The 18,716-nt window shown below is 35.1% G+C and overlaps 1 protein-coding gene across 1 annotated transcript in view; it reads left to right on the top strand.

Moving 5' to 3' along the window:
* TRIM9 (tripartite motif containing 9) overlaps window positions 1-16,136 on the top strand; it is a 166,332-nt gene extending 150,196 nt beyond the window's left edge. Inside the window, exons 4-9 of the mRNA XM_069082409.1 lie at window positions 6,125-6,338; window positions 8,934-8,975; window positions 9,492-9,515; window positions 10,357-10,660; window positions 11,215-11,377; window positions 13,695-16,136. Of these exons, the coding sequence (XP_068938510.1) occupies window positions 6,125-6,338; window positions 8,934-8,975; window positions 9,492-9,515; window positions 10,357-10,660; window positions 11,215-11,377; window positions 13,695-13,757 (810 nt within the window). The 3' untranslated portion in view covers window positions 13,758-16,136. The remainder of the gene's footprint in view (window positions 1-6,124; window positions 6,339-8,933; window positions 8,976-9,491; window positions 9,516-10,356; window positions 10,661-11,214; window positions 11,378-13,694) is intronic.
* Window positions 16,137-18,716: the final 2,580 nt, after the last annotated feature.

Genomic DNA, 18,716 nt, shown 5'->3' with positions numbered 1-18,716 from the left:
TGTGGGTAAATTTATCAAGTTATTGGTTTCAAGTGCAAGGACAGGAGGAGGAGGGAAAAAAATCATGATTACATTCTTGGTAAGAAGGAACAACTACTATATTTGCTCTTCCTCACTTAAATCAGAAGAAAACTGATGGGTATTTGTTAACTATTTGTTAATAGTAATAGGAGGCAGCTAGGTGGTTCAGTGGATAGAGTATTGGGTTTGGAGTCAGGAAGATCTGAGTTCAAATCTGGCCTTAGACTACCTGTGTCAAGTGCTTGACTGTCAGCTCCAGCCCTGGGGTTAGGGAGAAGGATAGGTTCTCCTTAAACCTGTGTGGTACTTCAGAGAGACTGAAAATTCCTAAAGCAATTGGCCCCAGAAGAGATAACTCCAGCAATTTAGGTTCAGGTATGCTGAGGTTTATTTGGTCTAGAATCTAGACCTCCAGGTCTAGTCAAGTACAAGACTATATAAGTCACTTAACTTCTGTTTGCCTTTATCCACAAGAGAAAGAAAAGGCAACAATTCCAATATCTTTGCCAAGAAAACCCAATATACAATGTAGTCCGTGGGATCTCAAAGAGTCAGACCCAATTGAATAACAAAAACAAATAGCAATAGAAAATGGAATCATAAATTTTTATTTGAAATAGGCCTTAGAGAACACCTAGACATAAATTTACATTCTATAGACAGGAAAACCAAAATTCAGGGAAGTTGAATGAAGCATACAAGATTAAAATTTAGCAGTTAGCACTTGAACTCAGGTCTTTGGATTTCAAATAAAAAAATTTGGGGGGTCTTATGATTAGAAATCAAGAAAAATGTTGGTATAGAGTGTGGCATTTAAGATCAATATTTACTGCCATAAACGAATCCCCCAATAAATATCTACTCCAGTCTTGGAGGGTGTTTTTGAAAGGGCAATTTTTCTCACTTTCATCCTAAAGACAAGGGACAGCTGAAGTTTGGTGAAAGGGCATGAGGGAACAAATACAATGAGGAGAGGAGGTGAAGAAGCCCACCAGTGACAAAGGGTGGAACCCAGCAACATGACTGGAAGCAGGTGCTGCTACCTACGTCTTACACAGCTTCAGTAACATTGAAATGAGAAGCAGGAAAGCAGCAGTACATCGATACTCTTTTCAGGACTGGGCGATTGGAACTTCATATAAGTCATGATTGATATGCTTCTAATTTTATAGAAAAACAACCCTATAAATTCAAAACTCCCATCCCCCAACTCTTCTCCCAACACCTTATTATTTCACTCACTATGGAGAAATAAATCTACTTTACCAATCCTTCCTCATTATGAGTTTGTTTGATTTCTATTTTGTATATGTTTAAGATACTCTTATTGATTTATATTTTATAACCTCCTAAAGTCAAAATGGATCTAGAGGCAGGAGTGGGGAACCTGTGGCCTTGAGGCCACATATGATCTTCTAGGTCCTTGGGTGCAGCTTTTTGACTGAGTCCAAGTTTTACAGAACAAATCTTTTTATTAAGAGGATTCAGTCAAAGGGGACTTGAGGACCTAGATGTTAAGATTCTAGACCAAATGAACCTACGCATACCTGGATCTAAACATTTCCCTGTGGGAAAATCACTAGAATTATCTCTTCTGGGGCCAATTGCTTTAGGAATTTTTAATCCTTCTGAAGTCTCACACAGTTTTAAGGAAAACCTATCCCTCTCTCTACCCCCAGGGGTAGAACTAAAGATATTGACTATAAAGAAAGCTATGTGACAAAAGAGATGGGAGAATGTGGCTCTGTCCACATAAGAGTAGAGGCCAGTCAAAAGGGAGTGATTTATACTCTTGATCACTACCCTTTCATCTACACCACACACTTCTAGAAGCTTATATAGCCAATAAAAGAAGGGATTAGATTGACAAAATGTTGTATTCACCAGCATCATAAATAATTTAATAACTCTCTGATATGTGCAAAACACTAAATCGAGTGTTTAGGTAGGTGAAAATACTGCTTTAAATTTGGAATTTAATTTTGTTTATAGTTTTGCTTATATGTTATATTATAATTATTACATTTTATTATTTATTTTATATTTATATACTATATTATTTATATATTTTTATATATTTGTTTTCTTTGTTTTACAAGTTTTGAGTGTATGTTACATACATTTATAAAAGAATTCCCCAGATTTGTGCAACAAAACCTAGACCATATTAGTACATGATATACACCATGATGAGAATCTTCTGAAGGAGTGGTTTTCCTATCTCTTGTTGTTTAGTCATTCAGTCATGTATGACTTTACATGACCCCATGGGCTTTTGTCCATGGAATTTTCTTGTCACAGAATAATAAAGTGGTTTGCCATTTCCTTCTCCAGTGTGTCCTCATTTTACAGATGAGGAACTAAGGCAAATAAGGGTTAAGTGACCTGTCTAGGCTCACATAGCTAGTAAGTGTCTGAGACCAGATTTGAATTCAGATCATCCTGATTCTGGGCCCAGTGCTCTATTCACTGCACTATACCTGCCCCCTATATCTAATGACATTAACTTGATGATAATTTTCTAATGAAAAAGGAACTCAGATATTTATCAGTGACCTGAAATTTTGGTCCACTTCTTCAAAATGTATTTTGCTGGGGAGCACAAAATTTTGAGCATATATATAGCTTAGCTTTGCCTGAGAAGTTACCAATTCTGAAGGTACCTTCTTTATATTTCAGTCAATATGAGGATACATACAGAGAGAGTTATAATAAGAATACTTCTATTTTTGAAAAATCCCTATTCAAGGCATAAAGCAGATTAGTAAAAAAAAAATTAGTCTGGGCCTGTTTCTTTAGCAGTATGAATAACTCCAGTTTAGAAACTCCATGTCTTCTAATTAGCAATGGAAGGTTTTGTGGAAGAAGTGAGATTTTAGTTGCTGCTTGAGTTAAAAATGAGCAAGATCTTGACAAGCAGCCGACAAATGACATACCACATGTAGGGTTGACAATGAGAGAAGACACAAGAATGAGAAAGGGATGTTCAAAAGATGGGCAATAAGAAATTCATCTAAGCAAAACAGGTGCTTAAGAGCTGAAACCTGGGAAATTAGGTGGTCATGAAGAAAATTATTTATATTTATATGGCAAGATTATGGAAAGTCAATTCAAGTCAACAAGCAGTTATTAAATGTTACTATGTGGTAGACACTGAGCTAAGCACTACAGATACAAAGACAAGTAAAAATTAAGATAGCCCCTACAGTTAAGGGAGCCAGGTGGTGAAGTAGATAGAATGCCAGACCTGGAGTCAGGAAGACTCATCTTCCTGAGTTCAAATCTGGCTTCCGACATCAGTTTTGTGATCCTGTGCAAGTCATTCAACCCTGTTTGCCTCAGTTTCCTCATATGTAAAATGAGCTGGAGAAGGAAAGGCAAACCACTCCAGTATCTTTGCCAAGAAAATCCTAAATGGTGGTCACAAAAATTGAAAAAGTACTGAATTATCAAGAAGTTTATATCTTTATAGGGGAAGACAATATATAAAAGGGAGCTGAAAGAGTGGGGTCATATTCATGGGGGTGAGGGAGACTGTGGCAAAGTCCAAAAAGTGAAGTATGATGGATCTAAGAATTTCCTAAAAAATGGAGGTTCTGGAAGGAACTCATCAGTGGGAGAATGAGCACACGACGGGAGAAGGCAACTGAAGCATGATGGCAAAATCCATTACAAAACTATTACAGTACCAAGCTGTACATCATTGTATCTTCTAGCCCTGATAGAAGTTTCTTCACTGAAGTCCTTCCTATTGGTGAGAGTGGAATAGTTAGGTGAAATTATAATTGGTTTTGATGAAACCACTATAAATGTTTTCATCAAACAATTCAACTGATTTTTTCTAATGATTGGACTAAGATTCAGAATTATTGAAAATGAATTCTACCATGTGTTCTTGCCCTTATATTTTCAGAATAACAAAATTAATGCCAGTGTATAATGAAATCTGGAATGCCAAACAGATTCTTATTAGATGAAAAAAACTTTTAATTTGTTTAATTATGAAAATGGCATTTGATAAATGTAGCTATAAGCTATTCCAAAACAAAAAATAATTTATATTATTTTATTACAGTTTTAAAAAATCTTTCACAGAAATGAATTCAACAGTACTTTCTCAGTTGAAAGAACCTATGACAAACAAAAATAAGATAAAATAATTAAGCAATTACAATCCACAAAATCTGATAATCTGCCTCTTGCTTCACTTTTCATAAATGCAATTTATTACAGATTTAAGCTTATTTTGCCTATAATGACTCTAGATGTAGGTTTTTACTTTGCTGGGATCAGCCTAATAAATCGAACTTTTGCCTGTTCTTAACTCAAACTGACTCCTAGAGATGAACCCATTTACCATCTTTACTCTGTTTATTAAATATCAAGCACTCACAGGGAATCATAGTTAAATAAATGATCATCTCAACGAAGAGAATGTTAACAAATCTAAATAGCAAAATGTCCACAGCCACCAAAATGGTTTAAAGAAACTTACCTAGCAGTATTTGAACTGAAAATGTCATAAGAAACCAATTGTATCTGATATTTTCTAGTCCCTCTAAAATGAAATTCAAAGACAAAAATGATGAAGAGTCAATTTAAGACAAGCCTCTTGCACTGCCTCTGGTTTGTATTCAATAACTTGGGATGAGTGCCTATCTCTTTTTAAGGCAGGAAACAGGTGAATTTTGTAATATAGAAAAATCAATCCACTAGTTGTTCTATTTGACCAGGACAGATAATTAAGAATATCCTTACATTGACTTAGTATTTCTACAACACCACTTCTTTAAATCAATAACATACCCAGTGGTCTGGCGCTAACTTGTACCAATTCACAAGAGTCAACTGTCAAATGTTCTGTATAAGCGTTTATACCTCAAAAATAAGCAAATGTCATAAATAATGACTTGACATTATTTGTTGAGTGTCTAGATTTAAGAAAGTGATGGGAAATGATAATAATGTAGATTCAACTTAAATTTGTTGTGCATACTTTTTTTTGAGAGCTAGATATTAAACAGTTGCCAGCATGCCCCCTGAACATATCCTTTAAATAGTTCACAGGCACTTTATGAGTAACCCATATTATGTCTTTGTGAGGTCAATTTATTTTTATAGTTATAAAGAGGTTAATTGAAATTTTCAGGGTCTAAACATAACTTCATAGGACAAGACAAGAATCCAGTTTCCTTTACTGAAACAGTAGGCCAGTCGAGTATTTTCTTCTCTGAGTTTTACATCAGTCCTCCCATACAAAGACCAAAGCTTTGAGAGTGTTTACCTGTCTTTTGTAGAAAAATAAATACCTCAATATATTTTCAAGGAAAAACATTTCTTAAGAGAAATAACATGTTAAGAGGGAAAGGAAAAATTATGGTCATGCAGATGATCCCTAATTATCATCATCACTTATGCAAAAACTTCTGAGAAGGATTTTGTTTTCTAAGAATAAATTTGCCAGTCAGCTAGGATAAGAATTTAATAGCCCTTTTGGTTATCACTTAGCAAAATTTATTTTCAAGAGTAAACTTCAATATGAATAATACTTAATGGCAAAAGAGATATGTACTAATTGTTTGACTACCACTTAACATTTTAGAAGAATAAAAGTCATGCTGTTTGAAATGTCAGAGGAAAGAAAGATCTGGGATATACATATATCAATGCATATATTCACATTTCTCTATCTCTATCTCTTTTTCTCTTTCTCTGTCTCTGTCTCTCTGTCTCAGTCTCTGTCTGTCTGTCTGTCTCTCTCTCCTTGTAAAGATCTCCTCTACTTTGTTCCTGCCCCAAACTCCATTTTTTTTTTTTTTGCTTTTTTGAGGGGGGAAGGTAGGGCAATTGAGGTTAAGTGACTTGCCCAAGGTCACATGGCTAGTTTTTGTATTAAGTGTCTGAGGCCGGATTTGAACTCAGGTCTTCCTGACTCCAGAGCCAGTGAATAGAGCACTGTTCACTGCTCCACCTAGCCGCCCTCCAAACACCATTTTTTAAGGAGGAGATATGTAGCACTCCTTCCCCCTAGGGTCAGGCTTTATACTAGGGTAATTGATCATGCATTGTAAGACTATGCAAATAGGTTGCAGATTTCTGATGTCTAGTTTTCACTGATTTACATTTAGACACAGATTCTGAAGAACAGACCCTCGCTTTTCCATCTCCTTCAGAAAGATTACAGCTTCGTAGGATGAGTCCTTTCTCATCAACCCTTAATCTACAACCCGGCTTTTCTGGAAGATCCTGCTTTGACATCCGATCCTCATCTCACCAGCTGAGTTTGCATTCTTCTTTACAATCTCTGAATGCACCAGGTGAGCTGAGCACACATGACGTTTCCTCTTAATTTCTGGGCCTTTATTCTGAAATATCTTGCTTAGTTCTTGACATTCATGTGTACACTACAAGGGAGTAATTACTCTCTGTGTCTATGGCCTGCTTTTAGGGTAAAGAGGATTTGAGTAATGATGTTTTGTGTTATGTCCGTGTGATATAACAACTAAATCATTTGAACTGCTATTCATGTATAATGACATTGATAAGAAAGCCCTTCACATCAGTAAAAGTATTCCTTTTGCTCACATTCACAATTTTTGCTCACAGATTATCCTTTTTATTAACACCGTCATGAATTATCCATTCTGTCATAGCATACCATGACATAAGACTAGTAAAATCCCCTTATATGAGGCCAGAGAAACATTCTGAAGGTATGCAGCTCCTGGATCCTGGAAGCCATTTGTGTCTGAGAGTAGATCAGCACATCTGGCCAAAATGGGGTTATTTAAACATAGACTTGAGAGATACCAGCAGACTATGTCCTGGAAATTAGGGAGAAAAGAACTAAAATTTGAAAGCATTATCTGCTAGAATGACAGTATTTAATTCAGTTTAAAAAAAGAACATATTACTAACAGAATAAGATAAAATAATTAGGTAATTACAATCTACAAGGTCTGATAATCTAGCTATCTCTTGCTTCGCTTACCATCAAGGCAAGTTATGACAGATTTAAGCTCATTTTGCTTGTAATGTCACTAGACATAGGTTTTTACATTTCTGGAGTGAGTCCAATAAGCAGAACATAGAAAATTTGTCCAAGCAGCACACCAGCTTAATTTCCTCAGAGCTATTTTATATTCATGGATGTACATTTTTACACATAGCATATTTCCAAAGGTTTCTTTTCCTTTTTTTTCATCTCCTACATCAAGAAATGAACAAGATCATGCCATGTCAGTCCAAAAGATATACAGGGGCTTTAAGGTTTATTAAATGTCTTTTTTTTCTTTAATGCTTCTCTCTTTATACTTTTAAACATGCTTTGGTACTGAATTTTTCCCATATGTCTGACATAACAAAATGTCAAAGTTATTATAATATATGTCTTAAGAATAAAACACACTGTGATTTGAGTTGATTGGTTGATGTGTTTACTAGTACTGTAATAGTTGAATAATTGTGTGCTTAAAATGAAATACTTTTTAGAATATATGTTTTGAAAGCAAACATATAGAAGCACAATTAAATAAAAACAAACCCCCCAAAAAAGCCTCACTAGAGCCTACATGACTGCTATAGCTAGAAATAAGTATAAAAAAGTATTCAATTAGAAAAAGAAATTCAATTAGAATTAAATTAAAATTTCAATTAGAAAAAAAAATTATTATACTCACTGGGCCTTAATTCATAGACAGGAATTTAGGCAGCTTCAAATTGAAGCTAAGCATGAAATCCAAATTGATGGATTGTTTCCATTTTATTCTAGCAAAATACTAAGCAAAAGTAGTTTAAATTCTAGTTACAACTCAACATTGGACTTTCTGTCTTTGAGTGATATACATGAGAAAATAACTTTCTAATTTTTAAGTTTATGACAAGAGAAAGGTACTTTAAATAAATATCCTGATAATTCTTTCTATTAATTCAGTCCTTCATATATTTTCCTTCAAAAGTGTTATCAGAAAGCAGTTTTTATTACTCTTTTGAGTGGGTCTAGGGAAGTATTAGATTTCTTTTCTCATAATTCCAATTAAAGTCAAATTTACAAGGCTCTTCTGGTGTCATACCAAATTTTGAGTCTAATTAGAATGAGGTTAAGAAAGTTTATTGTACTATACGACCTTGAGCAAGTCACTTAACTCCAATAGTCTTGCCCCCCCCCCCAAAAAAAAAAAAAAAGAAAGTTTATTGTAATCTCTTCTGGAAAGCAATGGAATGATTCATGTTTGAAATAGAGATGCCCCTCTGTACCATGGGTCTCTATATAGCTATGTATAAAATATCTCTGACATCTAAAAGACATCTAAAAAGAATGAAGCTTTCAAAATACTTCTTCACTTCAAAAATGATTTCAATATTAATAAACATATTAATATGTTACTTAAGTGATAGATATATAAGGTATATTATATTAATTATCAATTAATATAGTAATAAAATTGAACATAGACCTAAATTACAGCAGTAGTTTGGCATAACTATGTTGATCTGTATAGCATGAGTTTATACCTATGCTGTGATAAAATAGTTGCAAATTACAAAACCGCTCCATTTCATGCAGAATAATGTCTTCTTTTACCCTTTTTAAAGTGGTAAGCTTTTTAATATGGGAAACTCATAAAGAAGTGGATAAAGTTTTTAACTACATAATTGCAAAAAGATTGAAAGAGGATTAGTGAATGATAAAAATGTGTGCTTTTTAGTACAAAAGTATTCCACAGATTTCACAGAGCAAAGTTATGTAGTAAACTTGTGTAGGAAGTGGGGAAAGGGAAGGTTTCTGGTTTTGAGTGAATCACAGACATATTAACTTTATTCAGAATGTTGTTTACTATTGTGTATGAATAACTTCAAGATCAGTTACTTTTTCTTATCTTTGATGTATGTAATATAGTATCTCTTTATAGGATGCAATTTTGAAACACAATCAGCACCTTACTCTCAACTGGGCAAGTATATTTATCATAAATAAGTTCTATTTTAGTTTATTTGTTATGTCTAATAGTTTCTTTCACAGAGTAAATGGATTTTAGTTCAAGAGAACTGACTAATCATTCTTAAGATTCCAAGATACCAATCTTTTAATTCCTTTTAGGAAAAAAAATCTAGTCCTATATTTTATTCTTCATCAGAAAAAAAGTCGAATTTTTTCTAGTTTTCTTATACATTAACTCAGAATGCTATTTCTCTGAAACTCAGGGATAACACAAACCACACCAAAGTTATATTTTGCATGGTTTTGTACTAATACTATTTTCAAAAATATTCTTTCTCATCCCCAAAGACATGTAGTCCCACCAAAAGAAAACAATAACAATAATAACTGGAATTTGTGTAGTGTCTTATGGTAACAATGCACTATTCAATATTATTGCAAATGCTCATAAAATATACCACTTTTCTAATAAATGACTATTTTACTTCCTGTTTCTTTCCTTCATGCCATTCATTTGGAATGACAACAGTTGACATTAAAAAAATGGTGGCAGGTATGAAATAACCTATGTTCTGTTTAAAAAAAAATGCAGAAATCTGAGTGCATGTGAGTTTCTTATAAAGAGGTCCAATAAACCAGTGAGTGAATCTGTGTAAAGTGTGTTATTTTTTAAGATGGTATTTAGGAATTAACAGAGCATAACCGCTTACACCAATATGCTATTTTATCTACCCTTAATGTTTAAAAGGTCGGTATTTCTATAAATTATGATATGTCCGAGACTTAGAGAACAGATTGTCAATTTATATTGTGAAGGATTTCATGTCATTTCTGCCCTGTTTCCAATTCTTAGCTATTCATGAAAACTGAAGCCATAAACACATATTTGTTGAGCAACTTTTCAGATTTTAGTAGAGTCAAGAACAACTGGACTTTATCAATTGTACAGAGAGAGATCCTTCCTCCATGTACAATTCCATATTTTAGACTTCCCACTTTCTCTTTCATATCTTCACTTAAGTTCAACTCCCATTTCTTTCTGGTGGTATTGTTTTGACAGTCACCAGATGAAGGAAGGCATTTCTTCCATAACTGATGCCACTCCGCTTCTATGGATCACTAAGTTGGGAGTGTAGTCTGAGCAAGAAGACCATTTCCCAAAGGCATATGCTGCTAAGACAGTTATCTAGCTCTTTGAGTCTCATTCTATATGAAGAAAGTGGCCAACACTTGGGCATATTTAGTGTTTTATCCCTCCTGGCCCTAGGAGCTTTCTACCTATACAGTGGCAAGGTACCTAGACATAAAAGTCTGTATCCTGCCTAGGGGTTTTTAATAAACTGTAGTCACTATTTCAGTCTTGATAACTAGATTCCCTTTGTGTTTTTTCCCAGTTGCCTGGTTTGCATTTGACCCTGGCTCTGCTCACTCTGACATTATCTTCTCCAATGACAACCTGACTGTGACCTGCAGTAGCTATGACGATCGTGTTGTGCTAGGAAAGACTGGCTTCTCTAAGGGAGTCCATTATTGGGAGCTGACAGTTGATCGTTATGACAACCATCCAGATCCTGCTTTTGGTGTGGCCTGCATTGATGTGATGAAAGATATCATGTTAGGAAAGGATGATAAGGCTTGGGCAATGTATGTGGACAATAATAGGAGCTGGTTTATGCACAACAACTCACACACCAACAGGTACCCTTCGGTTGCCAACTTTCCAAAAGTCAAGCCTTCGTGTTAAACTTCTAGTAAAAGAATAAGAACTCCTCCAGTCATAGTTCTTCTTCACCCTTTCCCCCTGCTCTTGTAAAACCAATCTAGAACAGGTGTTATGGACATGCAAAGAGTTTCGCTCTTTGGAACAAAAGTCCCCATCTTTGTTCATTTAATTCAACACACATTTATTTAATGCCCTTTGTATATGAGGCAGTATGCTAAGTTCTGGGAATATGAAGCAAAATAAAATGCACTCTCTGCCCTGGATGCACTTGCATAGATTGTATGATACCAAATAGGGAAATTCATAATTAAAATTTATTGTTTTATTGATCATAAAAGAACCTAATCTCTGGTGAGTCAGAAGATTTTCTTTTAGTCATTGGTGTTTGTTTTACTCATCAACACTAAGAAGCAGCAAAGGAGAGAATCCATTGTTCATTAACTATGTTTGGAAATAGTATAGTCTTTCAAATTTATAAGTAAGACAATTTAACTTGCCTTGCCATACCAATTATTTTCTTTTCCCACAGAACTGAGGGGGGGATAACAAAGGGAGCCACAGTTGGAGTCCTTCTCGACTTAAATAGAAAAACCTTAACATTTTCAATCAATGAAGATCAACAAGGTCCTATTGCCTTTGAGAATATGGAGGGTCTATTCTTTCCTGCTGTCAGCCTGAACAGGAATGTACAGGTAAGTATTTTTCCCCTACAGATGGAGAAAATATTTTCATTGTAGCGGTTTCATAGGCTCATGGCCTTAGAGTAAAATTCATAACATTAAAATAAAAAGATCACAGGGAGGGATGGTGAGGAGAGAGATGTGGTTGTAAGATTGAAGGAGGATTAAAAAGACAGGACAGGGGGGAATGGTGAGGTGTGGAGTGAATTGGGGGAGTTGAATGTATACTTGATTCTTACTACAGAGTCTGATATTACATTGTAGAAATATGGTCCCTCCCTATCACAAATAGTCAAATGGGAAAGAGACAGAGAAGGCAATAGGTGGGACAGATAACTAGATCAGCTCAATGAAGGATGCTGAATCTAATTTTTAAAGACTGGGAATATAGTTTAGGAGGAATGAAAACAATTATATAAGAATCAGTCAGAGGTCTATATGCTCATCACTCTCTTTAATGTGAAATATCATTTTTTTTAGTGTCTGCCCTTGGGCATCACATGGGACAGGAGAAAAGGAGTGATTACAGCCATTACAATGATATATTCAGTCATAAGCTACAGTTTACATAACTATTTTGTTGTATGCTGTAAGTGGGTTCTGGAGCAGCATAAGCTAATTATAACTACAAACCCACACACACACACACACACACACACACACACAGAATTATCTCTATTCTTATGATCTCATCACATTGAAGTAAATATTTCAGCTCCATTTCCTCTGATTTTCCTAAATATTCTGGCTAATTACAGTGGGGTAAGGAGAATGCACTGATTCAATTACCCTGAACCTCCAGCTGCTTCCTGTAGCCCTGGTGAGGAAAAAAATGTCTTGGCCAGTCTTCAGCATACCGCACCTCTAAGATCTCCTGCCACAATTTCCATTTACCATCTAATTGTTCATACAGGAAAGAATGTTGAGCTTAATATTGGTCCTAGAGGGCATAACCAAGAGCAAGGGGATGTCATAAAGAAGCAAATTTAGACTTGGTATAATGAAAAAATGTCCTAACAATTAAGGATATCCAAAAATGAATTGTCCTGAGAGTAGTGGGTTCCCACTGCATTGAAGATCTTTAAGCAGAGACCAGCTGATCCCTTGTCAGGTATGTTGTAGGGAGAATTGTTGTTAATGTCTAAGTTAGATAAAGTCATTGTTGACAGCCCTTCCACATCTGAAATTCTGTGGTTCTCTGATTCTCCCCTGGTTTTCAAGATTCTTTCTTGAGATGAGAGCTTTTCTTATAACCTAAAGATAATAAAGTAAGATCAGCCTTCTCAAAGATGAGAAAAATATAATCAGAGCAATACATGAAGCAATTCTGAACAAACTCAATCTAGATTTCCAATGGTCTGTGACCCCATTGAATCACAGAATTTTAGAGCTAAAAAGGAACTTAGTTGTTCAGTCATTTGTCAGTCATATCTGACTCTTTATGACCCCTTTTGGGGTTTTCTTGGCATTTCTTCTCCAGTTCATTTTACAAATGAGGAAATTGAGGCAAATAGGGTTAAGTGGTTTGCCCAGGGTCACAAAGCTAGTCTGAAGTAAGAGTCTGAAGCCAAATTTGAACCAAGAAAGAGGAGTCTTCCTGCCCCCAGGCCCAGCACTATCCATTGTGCCACCTAGCTTCCCTAAAAAGGAACTTAAAGATTAATATAATCAAGCTGGGTTAGAATTAAATAAATAAGTTTATATGAAGGTTAATAGTTTGTATTAATGTACCTGCACATAAATAGAAAGGTTTGGCATAGCTTGAGAATACCCTCTAAGAATATTTAAAATTAGTAGACATTCTGAAGTATAAAATTTTCCCAACCTATCCATTCAGCTTCCAGATATGAGATATAGAAGGTTCATTGCTGACTTTAAGCTACATTCTCCTGACTCTAAGTGGTATTTCCATTAAGCATGCAGATTAGCTTTTTGTTTACTTGTTTGTTTTGTTTTTTGGAGTGGGGGAAAGGCAGGGCAATTGAGGTTAAGTGATTTGTCCAAGGTCACACAGCTAGTAAGTGTTAAATGTCTGAGGCTGGATTTGAACTCAGGTCCTCCTGACTCCAGGGCCAGTGTTCTATTCACTATGCCACCTAGCCACCCATAGATGAACTTTCACTGTTTGCAACCAAACTTCCACCAGAATATTTAGAGTAGGAAGGAGGTTGAGAAACATATTAGAAAAGTTTAGAATTCTTGTCTTAATCTGAGATGTTTTTTTGTTTCCCTGAGAGTGAATATCAAAAGAAGAAAGTCATGAGTTTCTTAGTACGTCAGAGGGCAGACAGAGCAATGTTGCAATTTGCTGACCATATTCTTGTTGTAGGTAACACTTCATACTGGACTGCCAGTACCTGACTTCTACTCCAGCAGGGCATCAATAGCGTAACAAGAGCCCTGCTCAGAAGCCAGCTGCCTTTATTCATCCCTAGTCGAAAGTTGCTAAATTTATTCAAGATCAGACCTGATGACAGTAAGGGAAAAAATTGGACAATTCACAGGCTGTTAATATCAGAGAGAATTTCGAAGAATAAAGCTGGTCTTCTACTTTCTTTGTATTCTATAACTCTGCCATGTATCCTCTCAATATCTCCAATGTTAACATGTCTGCATTGGCTTTGGTGTTTAGCTCTTTTGATCAATAATATACCTAGATATACTGCAGTGTTACTGTGTCCAATTTTAGGTTTTTTGTTATTTCATTTGGGGTTTAATTTGGGTGAGCTATTTTCTCTTCATGCTAAGAGAAAATGTTCATGCTTAGTTTTCCCTCAAACAATGCTATACTATAAGGAAGAACAACTTTAAAAGAAATTTGAAGATGTGACTAGTTTGTTCCCTATCGAGCTCTGTGTAGGTACATGTAGATTTTGCACCAAGAATCAGAACATAACTTGGGCAAGTTAACTAAGGTTACCAAGGAAGGATAACCTGGATATTTCCCCAGGACTTTCTATTTAGAAGGAGCAAAAATTAAAATAATTTAAATGGTTGCAATTTTAAAATTTCTTACATTGCAATTTTTTGTAATACCATTGCTCCTTCTGCATATAGGAACAATAAGTAGTTAAACTAGGAACCTACCAGATAGTGTGCTTTGCTCCACTGACTGGCACAAGCCAGGTCAGCTCTTCCTGCCGAGGTTATCCTGTTGTCCAATGACTTCCCCAATATTATCTTTGTGGTATCCTGGTATCTCCCTCTATGGGCTCTGTTGCTCCTCCATAGGGAAGCATTCCAGTAGTATGTGGGGCTTCTTTTTTCCACAAAGCTGTCTCCTAAAGTCTCCCACAGGGTGGTTGGTACTGGATTCTACCCCCACCTCCACCAGGGGGCAACCAATATTGCAGGGTCTCGCTGTTCATAAAGCAGTGCCCTGAGACAGCCGCCAACACGTCTAATGTTAGGGTCTCTGATACCTACTTCTAATTTGAGAGTACATTTAGTGCTGCTTGCCCTGGGCTCCAAGATTACTAGTTATGGCTCAACTAAGCACTAAATGATTTTTCTATAAGTCAGTACAGCAATATCATCCATATAAAAATATAGCTTTATTATCTGTCCAGAACCTTGTAATTAGAACAACTAGTCAGTCTTTGAAGCCAGTCTAATTTCTCAAGTGATGGCACATGGTACCAGCAGAATGTTACTAAAGTTAAATCAAACAAGAACAGCCTTTCACTAAAGTTGCTATAGTACAATAGCAATAATTGTTACCATGGTAGGCCATACATGTATTTTCAGTTCTTCTACTACTTATTATGCCCCTATTTTAACTGTGCTATCATATATCATAAAGTCTTTCTCTGGTCCAAATGATATTGGTATTCCAATATGTCAAAAGTGCAAAGAACGTCTAGCCTTAAAATAATAACTCTGTGAGGGCACTTCTTGTTGTTTTTGTTAGAGAGAATTTACCAGCTAAGGATCTTTTAACATCATCCACCGCCCATCCATAGGAAATTCACATTCCCCATAGAATATCTCAAATTATAATCTATGGTATTCATCTCAGGAATTTGCTTTTTTTACATTATATACTTGTACTCATTCCCTCATGCCTACTATAAATAACAATTTTAGTTTACTCTCCTATCCCTCACAATTTAACTTTCTGGGAGAACTCTGACTAGGGAGAAAAAAAATAGACTTTTGTTATGTATGACTCCAGATTGTTAACTCTTGCTATTTCTATATGGAATTAATTGCATGATGTTTGCAATAGCATTTCTTTGGTTTTCTTCATTTCATAAAATATGTTAGACAAACCTTAAGAAATAGGGGGTAAAGTCATGTTTATTTGTGCAATGATTTATTTGCCAATGTATCAAGAAGTTCAGTCAATAATGGATTCAAATGGGGAAAATGGCAAAATGAAATTAGCTAACACATTAGTGTTACAGAAAAAAGGCTGTAAATAAACACTTTCAATATTCACTTTTTACCTGTTACATTGTTCTCCAAGTTTAAATTGGCCTAATGTATTGAATGGGTGCTATTTTGTTTACATCCATTTCAGTTTTTCTTTGCTACAGAAAAACTCTGTTGCAGGACAACACTAGTTTGATATTTGTTTTAATTTCCAATGAATCTCAATGGCTGGACCACTATAGACTGATAGTGACTGTTAGTTCTTTATGGAATTGTTTCTGCTAATTAGATTTATAGTACTCCTAACACACTGTTTATGTTGTATTGTGTTTGTAGCTGCATATAGCTGCTGTACTAAGAAATGATCATACTTACCATTCCAATAAATGACTTTTATGAGAGAACATTGAATATTTATTTAGCATTTGTCTGTGTTTATCCTCTCTTAAAGTAATATCCTAACTGAAAAAATGTGTCCTTGGAAGTATACCAAAGTTCTAACAATGAATATTTTTGTTGCATGGATTCTTTGCTGAGCTACATGACCACTAAGATCCCTTATAACACTGAGTCTAGTATTCTGTGAAACAGTTAGTATTTCTAATTCTACCAGCTGATCTATGATTTATACTAGCCAATACATGAAGCAGTAAGTGTGGAAAAATAGGACACATGCATAATTCTATGTCACATGAACCTGAGACTGAGTACCCCTATCCACAATCTTCTTTAAAAAAAAAACTTTCCAATTATCTTATTTCTGAGGTCAAATTAGAAGAACTCTATTTATCTGGTGCTCTTTCCTTGGCAGAACCAGCTATAGTGGGAAAAAGAAATTCTATTTCAGGATGTTCTGGCGCAAGCTATAAACATAATGTGAGCAAGGTGGGTTCATGGTAATAGATATGTCTGGGAATTCAGAGTCATTTAGTAGTGATATTTGAAATAAAAATCAAGATCAATATCTGGGGCTATGGAACTTAAGGCAGTAAATCTGTTCAAAAAAGGATCAGGTAAAAACCAGAAACACAAGCAAGTCTAATTCATGGGAGACAGAATCAAGGGTTCAGGAATAAGAGGCTCAATACTGGGTGTACCATATTAGGAAAAACTCCCATTTATCCCTCCCAGGTTTATAAACCCATGCCAATTAAAGTATAAATCTTAAAGCTTGCGACCAGCCCTCAAGCTTCTCCTAAATTCAATTTACCTAGAGCAATCACACTATTATCATTAACCTCATTAATTTATTTTATCAACTGTGAAATCTATGCTAAGGTGATATAAGCCCCTTTTTAATCCTACTAATGTTTCTTACTCAATAAGAAAATGGTAACCACAAAGCTAAAGTAGATTTCTACCTTAAGACTCCCAGTTTTCCTTGCCTTTCTGAATACTTGCTTTACATGAGGGCTAATCCTCTCTCTTCTGCAATTTAAACACTGTGGGTATCAATAATGAACTAGTGAGGTTCTATTTAAGTAACACTTCTTTTGAGTAAGCCTTTCACCTCAGAAAACAGCTGTCAATTAACATTGTATTCCAATTTATAAGTTTTTCAAGCCTACTCCTATCTTTGTAAGATAAATATTTTATTATATTTTCTTCTCTCTTTTCTATTTTATTAATTTTTATTGGTGCCTTTTTATGCCAAATTAGTTTATGAATATGTCTTATCCTTCCCCTTTCCCAGAAAACTTTCATTATGAGAAAAATGAAAAGTTTTTTTCATTTAAAAATTCAGCAAATGGACACATTGAGAGCATTTGAGAATGCGATTTTGTACTTCTGAAATGAAGGGAGGAAGGTACATTGGCTCAACTCTTCTTTTTGTCAGCTTCATCATTATAATATCGCAAGCTTTTAGGGGTTACCATACTAACATATATCCTGTCAAGATGTACTAGGTGGAGAGATTACTATCTCTCTCTTTCTTTCTCCTCTTACTGTCTACTTACAAATTGTTGCTATTCATTCCTGTCCTGGGCTCTAATCCAATCAAAGGGTATGTTTGAATACTTCCGAACTAATTGCTAAAATTGTGATATCCTCATTAATCCATTAGCTCTGAGTGCACAACTCAGGTTATGAATTATCATTTATTTAATAAACTACACAAAACTCTTTTTCCACAAACATTTGTTCATCTCTCTGTATCAAATCCCCTAATCTCCAAGGGAAATGTCCATTTATGACTACAGTTATTTATTAACAGTTTAATAAGCAAGGAAAAAAGGAAAGTCATTATCTAATAATAATTTTAAAAACATACCAGTTGTACAAAAGATAACTAAAGTCAACTTTAGCCTTCACTACAATTGTGAATTTCTTAAATATAGAAACACAATCTCAATATTCAGTTATATGTGTGTGTATAGTTACAGTTATAAACATACCAATTAAAGTATATTCTTTAGAATCCTTTTTGTTTCTTCATAAGATAGGAATTAAATTCGGTTCTTTCAGGAGATAATTTCTCATAGTCCTTTTTCTCTGACCTTTCTTCTATCATCAGTCATCAGTCTCTCTAAAATGACAATTAAACAATCAGTTCCTTCAATTTCGTGGAATTAATTGCAGCATACAAGATACCTTTGCTTTTTTATTTTTTTCCTTTTTTTTACTCTCTTTTTAATTTTTTTAGTTTACATCATTCATTTCCACAAGATTTTAAGTTACAAATTCTCTCCCCATTTTTCCCCTACCCACCACCCCAAAACAGCAATCCTACTGAATATCCCCTCCACTAATCTTCTCTCTCCCATAGCTTCCCCCATCCTCCCTCTGACTTTCCACTAGGGCATGGTGGATCTCTGCCCCAGTTGTTTCCCAGTAACATGCAAAATAATAAACTTTGAATTCCAGATTCTTTCCCTTCCTCCCTCATCACCCACCCTTACTGGAAGATAAGCAATTCAATATAGGTTGTACATGTGTAGTTATGCAAAACATTTCCATAATGATATATTGTGAAAGA

Source organism: Petaurus breviceps, unplaced genomic scaffold (genome assembly GCF_028583685.1).
Source record: "Petaurus breviceps papuanus isolate PSGF00001 unplaced genomic scaffold, PetGlider_PUasm1.0 164, whole genome shotgun sequence".
Taxonomy (NCBI): Eukaryota; Metazoa; Chordata; class Mammalia; order Diprotodontia; family Petauridae; genus Petaurus; species Petaurus breviceps.
This window is presented reverse-complemented; position numbering and strand designations above follow the sequence as displayed.